The sequence below is a fragment of the Notothenia rossii genome (genome assembly GCF_949606895.1).
Source record: "Notothenia rossii genome assembly, chromosome: 5".
NCBI classification, from domain to species: domain Eukaryota; kingdom Metazoa; phylum Chordata; class Actinopteri; order Perciformes; family Nototheniidae; genus Notothenia; species Notothenia rossii.
This window is the reverse complement of record NC_136903.1, coordinates 73,297,776-73,317,999: the sequence shown is the minus strand read 5'-3', so window position 1 is coordinate 73,317,999 and position 20,224 is coordinate 73,297,776. Positions and strand designations below refer to the sequence as shown.

General features: G+C 40.8%; 2 protein-coding genes across 4 annotated transcripts; one reads left to right on the top strand and one right to left on the bottom strand.

The window, feature by feature from the left end:
- Nucleotides 1-770: 770 nt before the first annotated feature.
- On the bottom strand, nucleotides 771-5,155 carry LOC307039326 (amphoterin-induced protein 1-like). Of its 2 annotated transcripts, XM_079681256.1 has the most exons (3): nucleotides 4,981-5,155; nucleotides 3,021-4,626; nucleotides 771-1,780 (listed from the first exon to the last, which is right to left on the bottom strand). In XM_079681256.1, the coding sequence occupies exon 2, from the start codon at nucleotides 4,561-4,563 to the stop codon at nucleotides 3,043-3,045; it is 1,521 nt and encodes a 506-aa protein (XP_079537382.1). In that variant the 5' UTR covers nucleotides 4,564-4,626; nucleotides 4,981-5,155; the 3' UTR covers nucleotides 771-1,780; nucleotides 3,021-3,042. The 2 variants fall into 2 exon arrangements, with proteins under 2 accessions (XP_079537382.1, XP_079537383.1); XM_079681257.1 differs by having other exon boundaries at nucleotides 771-4,626.
- Nucleotides 5,156-7,194: 2,039 nt separating this feature from the next.
- Nucleotides 7,195-19,532, top strand: LOC307041568 (G-protein coupled receptor 61-like). Of its 2 annotated transcripts, none has more exons than XM_079685038.1 (2): nucleotides 7,195-7,239; nucleotides 16,108-19,532. In XM_079685038.1, the coding sequence occupies exon 2, from the start codon at nucleotides 16,320-16,322 to the stop codon at nucleotides 17,721-17,723; it is 1,404 nt and encodes a 467-aa protein (XP_079541164.1). In that variant the 5' UTR covers nucleotides 7,195-7,239; nucleotides 16,108-16,319; the 3' UTR covers nucleotides 17,724-19,532. The 2 variants fall into 2 exon arrangements, with proteins under 2 accessions (XP_079541164.1, XP_079541163.1); XM_079685037.1 differs by lacking the exon at nucleotides 7,195-7,239 and adding an exon at nucleotides 14,466-14,717.
- The last annotated feature ends 692 nt before the right edge of the window (nucleotides 19,533-20,224 follow it).

The following is a 20,224-nucleotide window of genomic DNA, read 5'->3' as shown; positions in this document are numbered from 1 at the left end:
TTATTTTTCCTCTAAAGTAACAGACAGAGAATCAGCACTTTTGAAGCAGGGCTGAAACAGAGGGGATTATGGGATGCTGCAATGATCCATTTAGTATTTCGAGCCAACACTTCAGAGACATGTTTTGTATATATGAGAACTATAATGTATTGATGGAAAAAAAGTACAATAGGGGACCTTTAAAAGATAATGTTTTAAAACTTGAATATGCGACATAAATATGACGTCAAACATCAGGAGGCAACTACAAATCCAACTGACTGTTCCTGTGTGGCAGAGGAGAGAGAGAGTACAGACCAGGGTGCTCACTCTGCTCAGGCAGATCCTGTGGTCGACAAGCCAAATAAGGTTGAAAAGCTGGCAGCACCGAATGTTGCCAGAAGAAAGTAAGTGTTAGGGACAGGTACAATAAAATATGTCCTCTTGTGTGAACGGTTTCCGCTTCAGCAAGCTGTGCTGTCTCAAGTTTCACCCTGAAGTGAACAAGTAGGCTGTGCCATGTGATACACAAACTAGAGCCAGCAAACCGAGGTCTGATCTCAACTTAAACAGACGTCCATGTCAGGCCATCTGTTCTGTCACATCCGGAGTACTCTAACAATTTGGAAAATACACTCAATAACTGTCTTGACATATAGATTACCCAATATTGCTTACCAAACTGCTAAACTATCCCTTTAACCTCATCTTTTAAAGGTTACTTGCCTGCAGTTTTGTTAGAAAGATTGAATACATTCACCTTTCAGGAATATAACAGACATCCCTCACGCTTAGTTTCCATGTTTTCTTTTAGTACATGAAATACAGAAACAATACATTAACAGACAAGATATATTGCAGCAAATAATGAAATACAATAAGTCCTTATATAGGATTGCATATATAAAAACCTCAGTTTATAGCTGAATTCAAACAATGAAAATACGGTTGGTAACAACATAAATATAGTGCTGACTGTAAACACTGAACACGTAGGTTATTAATTCTCTGCATGTAACTCAGTCTTTGGTAAAAACTTTCACAGGAAAAATAAGAAGTGTACAACATCAGCATACAGTGGATATGTGTGAGAGATAGAAGTCAATGAAGTTCCTCATGTTTAGCTACATTATAATTCTACAAAACCACACACGTCATGTGTTCAGTGCTAGAATTCCTACAAAGACATTTAATATATCGTGTTTATTCACCACAGCTTATCTTGAAAAGGCACCACGAGAACTGACAGTAATAAGGTAATAGTTCCTTCCAATATAAGAGTATGTTTAGTGTACATTGCTACATCTGTCGTGTGGGATTGTGTTTTGCTTATAACGCTTCACTGAATTATTCTATTTATATCATTAATATTACTTTCAGATATGTTTTTGTGAGAGTTGTTTAATCACAGTAGAGCCAGAGTGACTTTAGGTTTTTCAAAACATATTTTGCATGGACTGAATCTCTCGCTGATTTATTTTCTAACATTGCTCAAGTTCAAATCAACAGTTTGAAGGTATTTTAGAAATAAAAATGGGTTTGAAAACTGCTACTCTATATGTACATGTCATCTGTGCCCCCTGCATGTTGGCTGCACTATGAGCTGCTATTTCTGATGGTGTTTATAAGACTGCTAGCTGGTTGGCATTTGCTGATTTGTTGAGGGTTGGGCACTAATGCCCAGAAACATTCGCTGGATGGTACTCGCTCTCAGTTGTTCCCCTCGGGCCGTTCTGCTACTCACTCTCCATTGGGACCGGATGTCGGCAGTCTGAATCCCACACTGAACGTATCGTTTTCACTGCATTGTGATGATAAAAGAGGGTTATTTATGGAAATTGAATCCTCTGTCATGTATCTAAGTCTAGCCTAAATTGGCATTTAGTTAATTTGAACATGATTAACCACTTTTTAAACAGTTCAAACTGAAAGATTCAGTGGTCAACTCTTAACTAAAATGTCTGCAGACCACATGGGTAATGTTTATGTGCTAATGAAGTTATTGCAAATTAGTAAATCAATCTTTTGTGTTTCTTTTTATGGAGACTACAACCTACATTCAATATATAAAAAATGATTTCTGGATTAAATGAATTTCAGTGAAAATACAATGTATCATAATAAGGCTGGGTTTATAATTCTGTAATTATGCTGTATCTAAAAAAGGCTTGCATACAAAGCAGTATTAAAAAAGAAGCTCAGTTACTGCCAACACACATATTTAACTGAGCATTAAATCCCACTCAAATCTTAAATAATGTAAATTGAAAATATTGCATAAATGTGATCTTTTCCTTATTTTCTGTAAAGGCATCATAACCGAACAGGAATGTGAAATTGTCATGATATTAAAGGTGCAATGTGAAATGCATGGCGACATGTAGTGTTTTTTTTACCTCTACAACTGGGTCCTTACAATTTATGTAATCCGTTTAAAAAAAAAGTAAACTACTTACTAACAGCAGGGCAAGAATAAGCTAAATTCAACCGAAACTCTGAGAGGATTAGGTTTATCTCTGAAAGACAATAACTAGACACTTGGACATAATGTCTGTAACCTTTTGACATTCTGTTGATAATATTAGTTCGTTTTTAACCTAAATGTGAGCCATATTTGACACAGTGCACATCTAAGCATCTAACAGTGATTATTTGGTGAACTCTGCATACAATTAGCTACTTTTTCAAGCAGCAATTATGTTATTCAGATGCAAGCTGTTGTCATGCTGTTTGCTGTCTATAAGTGTTAGTATTATATTTTTGAGGAATCCCTAAAGATAATTAAATACATATCTTAAACTCTTTTTGTTCTTGCTTGCGTAGCAATATCTTGCAGGGCCTGAGAATAATTTTCAGACAACGTCAAACTAATTCCTCTTTTAAAGAAATCACATGTTTCTGCTTTATCATTATGTTTTGGGCTGTTTCTATGTTGTTTTTATCAGGAAATTGTTCTGATAATGTATTTTTTATTTTAATTTGTAACAGTGCATACTAATCTCTTTGTAGAAGCCACATGGGTCGAGCCATCACTGTCTTACCCTCCAGGCTGTGCCACTGACTTCACACCACCATGGGGGTATCTGAGCACACTGAGCTGACAGACTCTGCGTCAGACCTTCTTCTCTCCCTGTCCCCCTGACACTCCTCGTCTTCCTCTATTGGGTTCAACCTCCCGTTCTGCTCTAGCTGGTCCTTGGGTTGCATGAAGGCCACATGTCTGTAGGCGAAGCCTCGGCCTACCCCTCTTTCTTGCCCCGTCTCCTCATGTGCCTGAGAGAGGCTCACAGTTGAAGAGTGGAAACTGTCGCTTTTCTCCAGGCCTTGTCCTGGACAACATGCGCAGCGGCACGGTGTGAGATAGAGGTAGATGAGAACCATAACTAAACTGACCAGACATGCTATGAGGGTAGTGTAGGCCGTCTTTAGGTTCTCAAGCCCACCACTTTTAGTGGAATTAAACACGGTTACAGTTACATACAGCGTCTCATTAAAGGAGTCACTTGTGGCATAGCAGGTGTAGACCCCAGAGTCCTCTGCCTTCAGGGGCCCAATCACGAGGCTGCCATCATAAAGCGTCTCCATGGCAGGAGACAGTGAGATGTTTCCAGGCAGCACCCAGTTCTTCATCATGTCCCTCTCCCTGCTGTCACAGTCCAGGACCAGGCGCTGTTCCAGATAGGCGGATTTGTCCATAACCTTAACCTCACTGCAGTTCAAATAGTGCTTGTCAAGATCCAGTATGGCTATTTTCTCTTTCTGTTGGCCTGGTAACAAACAAGTGTGGCTATCCTTAAAGTCCATAGTAGAGCTGAGCGCCTTGAGGTGCCAGTGTGCCACCAGGTCATGCAAATCACAGGTGCAGGGCAGGGGGTTGTTGTGGAAGTACAGGCTGTTCTTGATCCAGGCGGGCAGAGCCTTTAAATCAGAGAGGGGCAGGGCTTTGATTTTGTTGGAGGACACATCAAGCAGTCTAAGAGCTTCCAGCCTAGTGCGATTCTTCACCAGCTCCAAGGGGAAGCGGGAGATCTTGTTCTGGCTCAGATAGAGCCTCTGAAGGTTGTCGAGGCCAGAGAAGGCTGCGCGATTTACCTGAGAGATGCAGTTGCTGTAAAGCAGCAGCACCTCCAGGTGCTCCAGAGGCTCAAAGATGCACTCGTCCAGCTGGCGAAGGCTATTAAAGGAAAGGTCCAGGTAGCGGAGCTTGGTCACAGACACAAAGGCCTCAGAGGAAAGGAACGTGAGGTTGTTGTGGCTGAGGATCAGACTGTGTAGCCTGTTTAGTGAGTGGGGGGTCCATTCAGCACGTAGCCTGGTGATGCTGTTAAAGCTGAGATCCAGAACAGCTGTATAAGTTGGAAGAGGGGTGGGCACATAGGTTAGATTCTTCATGGAGCAGCTGACGATGTTGCTGGCACACACACAAGTCTCCTCGCAGTCCAAAGGGCCACCTATCATCATCGTCTGTGCACTGACTCTCACTGTTGGCAACAACAGGGCCAAAGGTAGAACTGCAATGAAGCTCCTTCCATTGAACAGGGCTTCAGTGGCACCATGGGAAATCCAGAGTGACCCCCCCATCATGTCAGGGTGATAAACTGCAACAGGCTAGATGTGTCCCTGTCTTCATAGGGTAGGGTCATGGAGCTGTATGGATGACAATGAAATCAAAATTGTAATTATTATCCAAATGAAATATGAATTGTCTTTAATGCTCACAGCATCTGCTGCTCTAAGCACCCAGGGTGCACTGCAGCAGGCAGGTCACTAGCTGGTCAAAAAGTTATGCGCAATGGGTGTTAGCATAATAATGTCGTCATAACGCAATAAATGAAGAAGCAAGATCAATATCGCCGTTATGTTAATTAAAAACACACTTACATCCTTAGAGATTATTTACATGATGATATTCATGTCCCCCTCCCCAACAATAAAAAAGATCTGTGTTAGAGACATTTGTCCCAGCAGGCAGAGGTGTCCCGCCCGCTATAGTTCCTTTACCTTTAGACGATTTCCTTAGATCCGGAGAGAAAAAGCGGGCAGGCTTCAACAGTCCGGGGATCCGTTAATAGGACAGTCTCATCCTCTTCCTCGCAGCAGCAGCGATCACCGGGACGCACAGAAGGACCGGAAAAGCGGGAATGCTGTTGCACTGATGAGGAAATGCAAACCTGTGATAGTGGATCAGAGGGGAGCAAACAGCAGAGCAGGGGGTGTGTCACAGTCTCTCTCCCCCCACCCCCTCTCTCTCTGTTGGAGGTTTCACGGTTACTATTAAGATTACAGGCATAACAACATTAATATCATGAAATTATCAACACAGCTTGAAGTCTTTAATTAACATGTTGATTGCCAGTGCATTATGGTTAACATCTGGGCAATTTTATTCAGCTTTAGATTGCAGAAGCCTGTTGGTCCCTGTTGTCTTTGCACCCCCCATTGCTCATTACATTTTTAAACTGTCCATGATGTATTTTTTATAAAACAAATTGGACCTCAGGGAGAGTGTATTTTTTCCCTTCCTTTCAGGGTGCATACTAGCAATGGCCCATTCAGTGTGCTGATGTCTTTAATGATGAATCCTTCTCTCGGGTTCATCTTGTTATGTGGTGAAGGACAGAGCAAACGCTCATTGCGTGTGAGAACTGCAGCTGCAGCAGTCTTTTGTCAAGGGCGTGATGTGCATACAGCAGTGTGCGGGAGATCAATATCAGCATGTGGCTAACAAACAGCAGTCTTGTGAACTGGACATCAAACAGACATTACATTATAGCCCAACATGTATTTCAGTTTGAATGTAACTCAAGTCCTTTATACCTATAGAGTTGTCCAGTCTGCTTTTGTCACAGCTCACCTTCTGCTTTTTATCTTCCTCAGATTTGTACGTGTGTATGTGTGCCAAATCATAATACTATAATGATAAGTAATCTGCACAGGTATCTAGGTATTCAGAAGGATCAAAGAAACAAAACACCAGCCGTTACAGATTTAAGGGTTTTCTTATTTAAAAACTACATTACGAAAGCCATAAAGCATGTATTTTTGCCCACACTAAATGTGAGTTCATATGGTGATTATTTTGCCACCGGATACATTACATACACTTCCAGTTAGGTAGCAACATTAATAATCATTTTGAGTTATTTTTGGGTCCACTCTACTCACTATTAAAGCTCTGTTCTTGGTCTTCACCTGACTCTTTTTGGTGCTCAACAAAACTAGAGAGCGATGAGAGTGAACCACGACAGTGAAGTTACCAACAAAAAGCCAAACAATTAAATGACATACTTAATGCCAAGGGTACGTGCAGAGAAATTGGGCCATTTCATTGGAATTTCTATCACAGCTGCTTTAAATTGGATTTTGACACAAGGACCCAAGGTTAGATAATAAAACAGTGCACTAGGGCACTTATCTTGTTATGAGATCTCCCTTATCACAAGGCCACATTTGTCCAGGGGCATAAAGTAGGGGAGCAAGCACATACAAGGTGAAAACAATATCAGCGTTGCTGTTACGGCTGATAATTAGCAGAAGGTGACACAAAGTGAGCCACTGGAGCTCTGTGTTCCTGCATGGCAGTTACCAGCTTCTGTAATCTGACCGTGTTAGTAGTGCATTGCTATTCACACCAGCAGCACTGGGATGTTGTTGTACATTTAGTCATCCTAGGCAAGACTGTATAGATCAATACAGTTAGACTTTTTATTACATTTCATTATTACATTTCATTTAGCTTACACTTTTTCTCTTTCTTTATATTGTTGCCAAGGTCTTTTCGAAAAAGGTGGGTGTTCAGTCTATGACGAAAGGTGTGCAGACTTTCTGCTGTCCTGATATCAATGGGAAGCTCGTTCCACCATTTTGGAGCTAGGATGGCAACCAGGAGTTTTTTTGTATCTGCCTGAGTTGCTTGTGGCAGCGATGTTAGCAGGGAAGGGCAGTTTTTCATCCGGTCCTTCCCTGGAAGGGAAAGCATCTCTATCTTGTCTAATTGAGCTTTACGTGGTATGCAGACATCCACTGAGAGACCATGTCAGCCAGACAGTCAGAGATTTGCGCAGCCTCCTGGGTTTCAGACTGGGAAAAGGATAGCATCAGTTAAGGATCATCTGCAAATCTGTGCTAGGAGAAGCTATAAGTGAGAATAACTTAACCAAGTGAATTGTGTACAGGGACAGGAGGAGGGGACCCAGGACAGGACCCTGTGGGACCCCCCAGTGAGGAGTTGACAAGGGTCTGACACAGACAGTCTTTAAGGTAGGATGTACGAGGGAGAGAACAGAGCCGACTCTCAGCTCTTGGAGGGTTTTAGGATCTGGTGTTTTACTGTGTCAAACGTATGGGTGACATCCGACATCAGGCATAGAAGTAGAAATATTGGCATGCAGGACATACAAAATAGGACAAAAACAATACCATTACAGAAGCAACCATACAATGGTGCGGAAAACAGCAAGACAAATGCCAGAACACAAACAATATGATAGGAGTCTGAAGCTGAAGAAGGTGAAATGGACGACAATACAGAGGATGACCATTCAGCCCACGTAGAGCTGGGCATTGAATACCATGTCATAAATCTTATGGAACAAGGTCACCTTACAGACACACCCTCACATAAAAATTGATGGGAGTTGAAATGGTCCACAGGTCCGGTTGCTATGGATGCCAAGGGAAGGGGCTGAGGGTCGAGGAGGCAAGCGATAAGATTATAAAATGAGTGTCATCTAATGGATGCAGAGCGTGAACACAGGAGGGATGTTATGACGTCAGCTGGACACAAAGCACTCAACAATGGCGTGCAAGACTTTGACTAAAAGGTTTAAACTGTGACAAGGAATCTTGGCAGGATGTCAATGGTGGATCGAGTCACACTGTGAGGTCACACTTACGGGACGATGTTACATAGCCCTGATAGTTTACAAAGCAGAGACCTTGAATTTAAGTAAAATTATCAAGTTCAAATCTACAGTACCTACTGTTGAATGAAATCCTGAATAGAATACAATACTATAATTGTACAAATACTATTATATTCAAACATACTTTTGTTATAGAAAATCTACTAAATTGGCTTAAAAGATGGAACATCAGCTATGCTCTGATGGAGGTGATATATGTGCAACACTTGGATAATGATAAAAGTCTGATCAATGTTTGCACAAATAACCTCTTACAGTGGAGCAAATAGACTAAAAGCCTTTTCAATGTCTCTCTGGAGGATGCTTGATAGGAATCAGCTCATTGAGTGCTGTAAGTTGAGAAAAATAACCTGATATTATCTTCATTCATCTTTTTGTCTGGGATCGGATGTCTTCTGGGATACATGCTTACATCATCTCACAAATTAGTTTGCATTACATTGTGGACTTATGGGATGGAGTTATCAAAGAGGGAGGAGCCAACTTTTCAGTTTCAGCTTTGTTTTCAAAATATTGCTTCAGTGCATGTTTACATTGATGTACTGTAATGCATGCATCACATGTGCTGCCCTATAGGGTCATTTCCAACTGTTCTAATGCTGGAGCTGCTGAGCATTATGGGAAAGTGTGAATCATGTTGTATTGTGTTGTAAATTGAACAGTTGATGATTCATTGAGTGTTAGCTATTAAACTTGAAGCATCAAGCTCTTACTGCACTCTACAGAATCACATGTTACCACTTATCTATGAAAAAACATGTATCTCCAATTTCATTTTAGTGTTTTAAGTGTATGACATAAATGAATCCTATAATAGTTTATTTGAAAACTTAAAAAAAGATAAATCACCAAATATAGATAAAATAAACGTATTTCCCCAGACAACAAAAACCTAAATCACGATTACAAAAATGTGGAGCTATGTAGCGGAAACTCAGCTGTGAAGGCACATCTGCAACCTCCACTTTAACATAATGTGACATGGATCTCAGTAGCAGTAATTACCCGTTATTACCGAGTGCTTTTAGTGTGAGGACACAGTAAACAGGCAAGTAACACACACACACGAAAAACGGCGCTTTATGCTGCTTCTGCTGCTACGCTGTGATGCAGGGAATGTGGCTTTTATGGGCCGTTTCCTTTGGTCAAATTCAAAAGTATGCTATACTCAGGCTCAGATCCTAAAAAATAGACAATAAAACTAACAGTAAATTCACCTTATAATTCATATTCATCTGTGCCATAGACCTCCATTGTTTCCTCAAAACTAGTACTGACTATTAGTCAATGATTCACATTGTGACACTGGCTGACATGTTTCAAACATTGTTCAGTTTATTTTCCCGCATGGACCCATTGTGTTTAAATCAGCTGCTGAAAATAGTCCCTAAAAAATACACTATTTACACCAGCTTGGCTCAGTGTGAAAAACACTACAGTTCCCATTTTGCACTTCAATATTCACAATTTTCATTATTGTCTCATGGCCGCTCCTTTGTTCGAGAGCGGGTCATATTGGGAGGCATGTGGTGCAGTGGATAGAGCCTTGGTGTTGGGATCAGGGGGTCACAGGTTCAAACCCCACTGCAGTCAGCATGTTGTTGTGTCCCTGGGCAAGACACTTCACCCCGAATTGCTCCTGTGGGGATTGTCCACAGTGTTGAGTATGTAAGTTGCTTTGGATAAAAGCGTCTAACAAGTGACATATAATGTAATATTATTTCATCTCTCTCTGTCACAACCATCTGTTTACAAAGCTGTTTCCAGCTGATGGGTGTTTGCTCAGATAGCAGGGTTGATTTCAGCAGAGGCTTGGAAGATGGGCGTTCTTCTCTCTGGAGATTCACAGTTCTTTTGTCAATTATAAATGAGGCAAAGCTTTGGGGCAGTGGCAGCATGTCACTGCATTATCCAGGCCCACAGTGCACAATCAGCCAAATAAGATTGGCCTCTTTTCTCAAGACGAGCTGCTTACTGCTCACGGCTGAAAACAAATATTTTTCTAACAATGTTATTGTGACTGACGGATCCTGATCAGAAATAATATTTTGTTCATGATATGAGCTGATGTGCCACGCTTTCAGACATGTCATATGTTATGGTTGTGTGGATATACAGTGGCATCAAATAATATAAACAATTGTTGCTTTTATTAAATTCATTGTAAATATTGAATTGAGGCTGAGATGTACCTTTCTCCTTCAATGTACTTCCCAAATTCTTTATTTATAACTAGATAGTTAAATTATACAATTGTGTCTTCATTTTCAAATAATAGGTAATACTGTTTCTGGTTTTTGTACTTTTTAGAGCATACTGACATATTAACATTTATTTTTACAATGAAGTGAAAACCACAATCCTATTAGAGCAAAAGAACAGGACAGGATTCATAATAATTATATTCATGTGTCAGAATTCTTCTACTCCAAAATGTATTCAAAGCCTTTGAGTTTACTCTGTTCTTGTTCCTGCTTTAACATAGCAGGAACAAGACCAGAGGACAATTAGGTACTGTATAGTCCTGTGAACACAACACCAGAATACAATTTTTTATATTTATATATACATATCGAAATCTTTGTGTTGCTTTCAAACAATTCCATACCACAACAGTCCTTGGATGTTTTACTATAACCTCTGCTGTGGGTGAAGCAGGCAGCTTTTGCACCAGACTCACAATATAGTGGACACACTGCCACCATCTGCTGACATGTGTAGGGAACTGTTCAAGAGGCAGGTTTACTGAGTTATCTGCATAACTTTGCTGATTAAAATCCAAAACCCCACTGAATCTTAAACATGGCAGTAATTATTACTGTCATGTTTAAAGTATCGTATCGTATAATAGGATACGATAATACTTTAATGGTCAGATCAAGACTGAAATTTGACTTGCATCACAGCAGCTCCATGTGTATCCTCAACATAGGTAAATATAAAGACACAATACATGAAAAACAAACAACAAACATTTAAAATAACAGCACAATCACTGAGTGAAAACATGCTCAAAGACCCTTTAGCGTGCATTTGCTCTGTATTTACTGTGAGGATTGACTGATGCACAAAGGATGCTTCAATCTGACTTTATTGTATCGCGGGACCCTGTATCTCTGATTAGAAGGCAGCAGTTCATATTCGCTGTTCAGAACATGATTTGGGTCCGAGATGATGATGTTGGACAGCCTTCTAGTAATAGAAGTAATAGATCTGTTTTCCAGATCATTCAGTCACAGTACTTCTAGAACCAGGCATCATGCTGTGATGATTGACATACTAAGACAAAAATATGAGAGCTATAAAAACACACATTTTGTCAGACTTGAATTCTCCCTACACGTTTTAATTGCTAAAGATGTCTCATGCAGCAAAGGTGCAAAATCAATGGGGTGGATTACACTGTCTCAGACTGACTGACTGCTGAGTGGCACCACTCATCTATTTACCCTTTATTTCCAGCAACATCAATCCAGCACAATATATCGAAAAGATGTGGAAGATGCCTTTCAGGATATATTCAAGACATTTATAGAGAATCTGTCCTTCGCTCATGTCAGGTGTTGTAGAGCCCGCAAGAACAACCTCTTTTTACTTTAGCTTTGATGTTATTAAACACAGATGTTATGTTCTCTCATGCCTCGGTACATCCTTGCTTAATGTGGATATGAATTTGAGTTGATTGTTTGTGTAGGTTGCTGTAATTATGTTTTGGTAAAACTGATGTTGTGATTTTATTCCTGAGTGCGGCTGATATTTGCGCTTCCATATCTATTGGTAGTTATTATTGGCAGTATAGGGCTCTCTGGGGTTATTGCAGCGTCCTTTGCTATTTCTGAGAGCGTATGTGGAGTCTATTTTCACGGTTGCCATGGAAACCATTGTATTTGTGGTTGCAGTGATTGGTGCTGCCGACCGAGAAAGACTCTGCTATTTTTGTCACGAGTCAACACCTGATACACACACATTTAAACACACACACACATTTAAATAAACACACACAGATGCGCGCGCACACACACACACTTGTATTGTTGTTTTAGTGATATATGCTATTTGAGCATGTGTTTGTTTCACATCTCTCCTCAGTGTTGCCAGACATCTTGATACATCTTCACCATGACAGCAATAGTGATCGCTGTCTATCAAATCTCTGCACACAACTGAATCGTGTTTCATGTGTCCTGCTGCTGTCCAGGCATGTTGGAAGCAGTGTGAGGAGACGTAAGCTTCTAATCAGTCAGGTTTTCTAAGAGCTCATAGGTTACAAAAGGCTTGACATTTTAAATAGTGTGATGTGATATTTCCGTCTATTTCTGTGATGTATGGATGGATGATATTTGAGAGTCCATGATAGAGACAAAAAAGCAATTTATACACATTCTGAAACAATTGTGAAGAGAAGCAAAGTCATAAGTATGATGGTTGCAATCAACATCATAATTCCAATACAATTATAGAATAATCTAACGATTTCTTGTTCAATTAATCATTCAACTATTCATAGTGAAAAACGCCAGGTAATTTCCCCAGGCTGACTGCTGAATAGGATTTTCCTCTTTTACTTACCGTGGAACAAGATCATTTTGTGCTACATGCATCTATTATCAATTCTGCTCCAATATGTAGTGTTGTTTTTAAATAAAACTTAAACACCACTGTTTTTATATACTCTATTTTGCAATAGAAGTAACATGTGCATTTCACCATTGTTCATAGTCAATGATCCTGATGCAATAAGTTCACTGATTTGTGGATGGAAAGCAACAAAGTGTATACTATTGAAACTATTAGACCAGAGTCTCCCTTATCCAGTGGCGTTTATATAATGACTCAATTAGAGAACTGCGTTAATCAAATTAATCCTGAGAGATTGTGCAAATTAAACCATGTTTTTAATGGTGAAATGTGATTTCCATGAAATGCAAATGTTATGTGTGTTATCATTAACCATACAAATGCAAATGAAAAACACCTGGATTTAGAAGCTCCATGCTTGCGTCTTCAGAAGACTAGCCTTACCCATAATAGCCCAGATTTCATTGTCCTCCGTTGACAGAGCAATGAGATGGACTGTATATGAAAAAGATCACCGTGGCAACAAGAGCCCCCGTTTGAGAAGATGGGATGGTGCAGGCTGAGGCCTAATCAATGCCTCCCTGTGTCACTAAACCCAGCACTCAAATACACAAAATCACTGCCTGAATCATTACTGACAGACACAAATAAATACATTGGGTGAGAAGCAGGAAATACAGGATTACATATGAGGGCTAGCTATCAAGCATTGTGCACATATTTATGAGTAAAGTCAGTTGGTGAACATCTGTTACGCATTTACCCTCTGCGATATATAAAACAAGGAATACAAATACACATAATCATTCATTTCTTGGTTGAACACTTCTCTTTCTAGATTCCTGCATGGTTTTATCATATTTAACCTGCATATTTTTACCCCCATCAAATAAAAGGGGATATATATCTATATCTATATATCATGCTCATTTGAAGTTCATAATTTAAATTTGGGTTTTTACAAGAACATGTTCTTTGCTTTAAAAAAAAGTTGTAGAAGTTTTTTCTTAAATTGTCAGTCTGAATATAACTATCCACCGCCCAACGTTTGAAATGCTTCGTTTTGGCGGCTGTCTCTTTGAGCCTCCCTAAGAAGAATTTCACTCTACTCTGATAGGCTTGCCAAAAAAATGCAAAGACAGTTCTCAAGCCGTTGGTGTTGGCGGGGGCAGTTTATTCTAATGAGCCTGAACGTGACATAGGAAAGGGAGACACATTTATATGTCTTGTTGAATCCAAGAGGCAACAGGGGAATCAGAAATGCCAAACCCTACAGCTCTTTGAATGGCCACTTGAGGCTGTCTCCAAAAGAGAGCCATAAAATGAATTTACAGAAATAAAAGAATGTACAGCCTGTTACATAGAGTTCTTCATAATATGTCCATTTGAACTATCATACCGACATCCTCGTTAGTTTAGAAATATTATTGTAAGCAAGATTTAACCACAAGAACAAATAGCCGCACATTTGTACAAAACAAGTTGTTGAAATTTTTTTTTTTAAATGCCCTGTTTTTTCTTAATGAAGCTGACAAAACCAACAACATGCTTGACAGTCATGATCACCAACATCATAGCCACACCAAGAATGATTGGCTAAAAAGCATTCACGTGAGGAGAGATATGTAAACAACGACGTAGGATCCATATTTTGCCTCTGGATGATGAATGTCAAAATGAAATGGCATAGTTGAGAGATAAAATGTAACACATACTGTATATTCATATATCAGTAGTTTTTTAGATGTGTTAGACTTAGCTTTCAATGCTAATATATACAGAAAAAAACTACAGCAACAACATGACATTTCCCTAACATCATATTTAGTTCTGAATCTCTGAATAATTAAAAAATTGCGGTGAGGACACTAGGACCATGTGGAAACGGCAGCCCTGGTCCTGTTTATTGCTGCCTCCTGCTCCATCTCTGCAGTCACTGTGTGAGTGGAGGGGGGAAGCAGAGAGTGAGCTGGCGTCTTTGCATGCATTTACATCAGCACCGTTTTAGAAAAACCTCTGCTGCCACAGCTCAAGGCACCCAGGGAGGAGGATGCATGAGGCAGATCAAGGGATGGGAAGAGAAGCAGGCTGCTATGGAGGGAACTGCCTCAACAGCATTCACAAGGTGCAGTGATTGATGTCCACTGTGCACCTCAGCAGTGGGAGCTACACCAGGTTTTCATCCTCAGAGACCAAAAGCAGTAGACAGATGCATCAGGAAATACTCTGATTCAGGTACATGATGCTCTCTCTCTGTTTCCTCCCTTCACGCTCCCTGATCCTCACATTTTCTTGCTTGCTCTCCCCCTCTTCTTCTTATCTGCCTATTGCATATTTCTGTGTGCAATGATAAATGTAATTTGTGATATGAAAATATATAGAATGTGGGCCTTTCTTTATACAGTGGGTGTAATGCATTAATGATTAATATATAAATGTGTAGGCGGTAAGACATGACTAAACCAGGCAGGAGGGTTAAACTGAATTGGGAGTACCCCTATGTGTGATTTAGACATTTTGCTCACTGAGGGCAATCGTTAATAGGTGATGAACGGGTTCAGAGCTACATTTTTAGCCTTTTTCGTACTGTGATCAGAGCAGAAAAAAAGAAGAACATCCCAGGCTTTTGTTACATCTGTGACAGAGAGCATTCATATCAGTAAGCCACTGGATTTCCTTGATCTGACACATACTTACAGCAGCAGCAGCAGCAGCAACCAATGTCGGTTTGTTGTCTGTAATAGCCAGGCATAGTTAATATGCAGACAGCCTCTGCAACCTATGAATACCCACAAGTTTTCGAATTGAAAAACGACTTGGTGGCCAGGCGTTCTTTAGTGTGAGACATGCTATTGTGCATGTACACAAGCGGAATGATTGAATGTCTAACCATATGGGACATTAATATGTGAAGTGTTTTTAGCTATGCACAATCATTTTAGACCTTGGGTAACAGCTCTCAAAGCAGTCACATGTATGATGGAATAGAGCATTGTTGTTAGGATTTGGGATTTAGCATGCATTTGTGCATTGTAAGGATGAGTGCTTGAAAAGTATTGATCACATGCAGCCCTTAAGCAAAGGAGCCGACTGGATTCATCTTTGACCTTTTTTATTGTAATATTAACAGGAAGGTAAAGAAGGTTGTCAAAAATACTTTGTATTTCTTTTTCCTGGAGGATCAAAGTCACTCAATTGTTTTAGGCATGTGATTTTGCTGCATATTTATAAACATTCATCTTATGTGACTTAACTATTTTGTGTGAGGATTTATGATAGTTTGAATAATTTAACTCCTTCTGTTTTTTTCTAAAAGGGTACCAAGTGTCCCTACATTGAATAATGCAAAGGCTACTTAATTGAGTTAATTGGTTTAAGGGCGGACTTTGGATTACCTTATCAGTAAGATTGCCTTAACAGAGATTTGAGAGGCTAAAGAGGATTTTATCATGTGAGTGTATTAATCCTAATGGTAGCTGCAGCACAAGCTCAGCACGAGCTACTGATTGGAAGGATTAGTTCATATAACCCAGAAGTGCATAAGGGGTTGCTCATTATAGGAATATATGCAAACTCCAGTGAACACGCACTCATTTCCGTTATTTTCTCTCTCTCTTGTTTTTAGGAGGGTTTGTCACTGAGGGCAGACATGAAAACGTATTAATGAATCATACACTCTGACCCGACCTCCTGAAGATCACAGCATCCTACTCTGGGCAAGAAGGCAGCTTTCGACCTGATTTTCAAGCAGCTGTTCTCTGGCCGTACTTCCTGGCTGTGAAGGATGGGTGATGGGCCTGTAACTGCTCCTGCCTGCCTGCCTCATCCCACCCTTCAATGGAGCCGACGTGGAACTCCTCCCACGCACCTCCACAGTTCACATCCAACATGTCTGCCTCCTATCTGCCTGAGGGCTGGGCTCTGTCCCAGTCACTAGCCCTGCTGGCCATGCTGCTCATGGATCTGCTGGCTGTGGTGGGTAACGTGGCTGTCATGGCGGTCATTGCTAAGGCCCCGCAGCTCCACAAGTTTGCCTTCGTCTTCCACCTGTGCGTGGTGGACCTGCTTGCAGCCCTGGTGCTGATGCCCCTTGGCATGCTCTCAAGCCGAGCCTTCTTTGGGGAGGCCCTGTGCCGGAGCTACCTCTTTCTCAGTGTGTGCCTGGTTAGTGCTGCCATCCTCTCCATATCCGTCATCAATGTGGAGCGTTATTACTACATCATACACCCAATGCGCTATGAAGTGAAGATGACTATTGGCTTAGTGGCGTCAGTGCTGGTGGGGATTTGGGTCAAAGCCCTGGCCATGTCTGCTCTGCCGCTGCTCGCCTGGTTCCTGCAAGGCGGGAGAACTCCTCTGCTGGAGAGTAGTGGAGTTGGGGGAGGAGGAGGTGGGGCAGTTCCATCTCCTCCTGCTCAGGGTCACAGGCGCTGCTCACTACATTGGACAGGGGGAGGGTCGAACCGCTTGGCCTTCATGGCCCTGTTTACTCTGGTGTATTTCCTGTGTCCACTAGTGGTTATTCTTGTTGTGTACTGCAATATGTTCAAAGTGGCTCGGGTAGCGGCCATGCACCACGGGCCTCTTCCCACCTGGATGGACACGCCTCGTCGCCAGCGCTCAGAATCACTCAGCAGCCGATCCACAATGGTTACCAGCTCTGGGACGGGCACGGGGACAGACAGAGCCACTCCGCAGCGTCCCTTTGGGGGAGGAAAGGCTGCAGCAGTGTTGGCAGCAGTGGGTGGGCAATTCCTTTGTTGCTGGCTGCCCTACTTTACTTTCCACCTGTATTCAGCGGTGGCTGCCAGCCCTCCAGCCACACTAGCCTCTCTAGAGGAGGTGGTCACCTGGATTGGCTACTTCTGCTTCACCTCCAATCCCTTCTTCTATGGCTGTCTCAACAGACAGATCAGGGAAGAGCTGGGAAAGCATCTGCCGTGTCTGTTCCGTCGAGCAGGGGCAGACATAGAGGACAGACTGCCCAGCAGGGAAGGATCCATAGAGGAGAATTTCCTTCAATTTCTTCAGGGCACCGGCTGCAACTTGGATCCACAAAACTCTCACAGCACCTCCAGCCCCAAAGGGGAGGCCTGCTGCCCCGCGGCTGAGGCCCAGCCCCCGGAGCCAACACGGCCCATACCCATAGATTTCCGTATCCCGGGACAAATTGCAGAGGAGACTTCAGAGTTTATAGAGACTGAACAGGCGATAAACAACCACATATATACAGACAATTGAGTTTTTAATGTCTTGTTGATCATTCAGATATGAACAATTTCAGGAGTTACATTTGAGTGAAAAAGTAAGAGACTATACTGCAAGCTGTCAAACAGGTAACTCAGTTCACTTAAATGACTTTAAATTGTATCTTTGAAACACTTGGCCTCATCACATTTTTAAACGGTCACAATAAAATGAAGTTGTTTCAGAAGCATTTCAAACTGTTGTTTGTGAACAGGGAAATTACAAAAATGGCCTTCCACACAAACTAAGCTCTGTACAGTAAATTACTTTCATGAATACTAATTTGTGAAAGCCTTTTTTGACAATAATTATATGTTTTGTTTTATGAAAGTATCTAAATTGTCTTCAGTTTAATGTTTTCAGAATGGCCCTTTTGATTTTAAGTTAGGGAACACCTACTGAAATTCATTGGCTTACACTCAATCAACTAATTTGCTTTTGTGCGGGGAAGCTCTGCTGTTTGACGAATTGCCTTTAGTATTCAGGAAATAAGATTAACGGCTCCATACAAACTGATTCTGTATTTTTACCTGCCAAATCAATCATTTTCGAGTCTTTGGTGGGTTGATTACTGTTGAGTAAGTAATGTCGAAGAAGCTAGCAATAAAATGCACACATTTAAAAGTATTCTGGGGATTAATTGAAGAGAAGGCACGGTTTTCCCTTGTGATTGGTAGCTGTGCGTTCATCAATGTTAATGCCTCTCTTAACCCTTATGCCAATCTGATTATATGGGAGCGTCCATATTGTGGCCTCATGGAATTGCTACAAGTTGTTTACAGATCACCATCAATTTTGTTCTCCTTTCTTAGGTGCTTGACCGAACACATCTTTTTTTTAATATACTAAAAAGACGATTTATTGCAACTTAGTTTAGGATGCAGGTTGACTTCATAACTCATCTTGAGTGTCACGTAGCTTTATGCCATGTGATGTATTTCCTAAAAATCAGTATTCTCTTGATGCACTGCATTACGCTCAAATTTGATTATATTTCTTACATTTGTTAAATGTAGGCTACTAAATTGTATGTTCTGTTTAATAAACATGTATACGTTTGGGTTGTGTGTTTAACTGAGCATGCCCATGTTTACTTTAATTAGTGAGTGTTAGTATTTGTTATGGATTTCGTTACAAGGAGGCTAATTTACTTTTACACGTATTCAGTTTTGACCTTTATTTGTTGGTTTTTCATCTGTGTAAAAATATTTTATCCCAGAAGGAGAAATACATATATATTTTGTTTGCTGATCAGGGCATTTACAGTACCTCAAATGCAGGAAAACTCAACATTATTTTAAAGTCTTGCGCTGTTCCATGTCAAGTATGACTCTTGAACACTTTGTTGTAATGTTGCAAGGATCTTAAAGCAGGTGTTATGTGCTCCTTCATTGGAAATGAGGCTCATACTTTTTAGGATGCGATGAAATGCTATTTTTTAGAAAACTGTTAGGGATAGATATGATAAACTATATGAGGAAATGTTGAGTGAAATGACTTTCTTATGTAATGTGGATACAGGGTTTTTTAGATCTTATTTTGAGTTACAATACCAATCCAAAATCAAAAGCTTGTTCAGCTTGATATCCTCTTTTCATCACGTCTAAATATCCCAAACTGTGAATGATGTTCAATGTTTGTGTTAGGGTTTTCACTTTTTCAGAGATTGTTTTTTATGCTGTGATAAAAAGAAAATAATTAATTCCACTGTACTACAATGATATGATTGTGTTTTAGAAGAAGACATGGCTAAAACGTGAGTGAGAGATGCTGTTGTAATAAAGAGTTTCTATGTTTGTTAAACATTTTGGTTGCATTTTCATAATTTTAACAACGTTATGGGGCTGCTACTGCCACAAATTAATTGAAGGGATTGCAAATACAGATGGCTTAATTTGCTCAACATCTCAGTGTGTGTGGCTTGATCTCTCTGCTTTGCTTTGATATTCCATTGCAAAGAGGGTGGTGGGAGGATACGACACTTTCAAACACTTTGACCTTAAGGTAACATTTAAACTTCAAAAGGCCAAAGCCAGGAGTATGAGCTTAATCAGAGAGAAAAGATGGATACAGTAGATGGATAGAATAATAGACAGAGATAGAACAATAGATCGATAGATCGATTGATAGACAGACAGACAGACAGACTGACAGACAGACAGACAGACAGACAGACAGACAGACAGACAGACAGACAGACAGACAGACAGACAGACAGACAGACAGACAGATAGAACAGATAGATTTTTTTTTTTAAAACTCAGTTTAATGCTGTATTCCTGTTGGAAGATGCTAGTGCACGACAGGCCTCACACCTCAACGATGGACCTCAGTCAAACCGCCCCCAGCTTTGCCAGGCTCTGCCATCCCCATGGCAATTATTACCTAGTGACATTTCTCAGTGCTGTGGTGGGCGGGAGGAGGAGCATGTTCTGTTGGGATCCAACAAAACGCCCTTATCTGAGTCTTCTTAAAATATAGTCTCTAGACTTAAT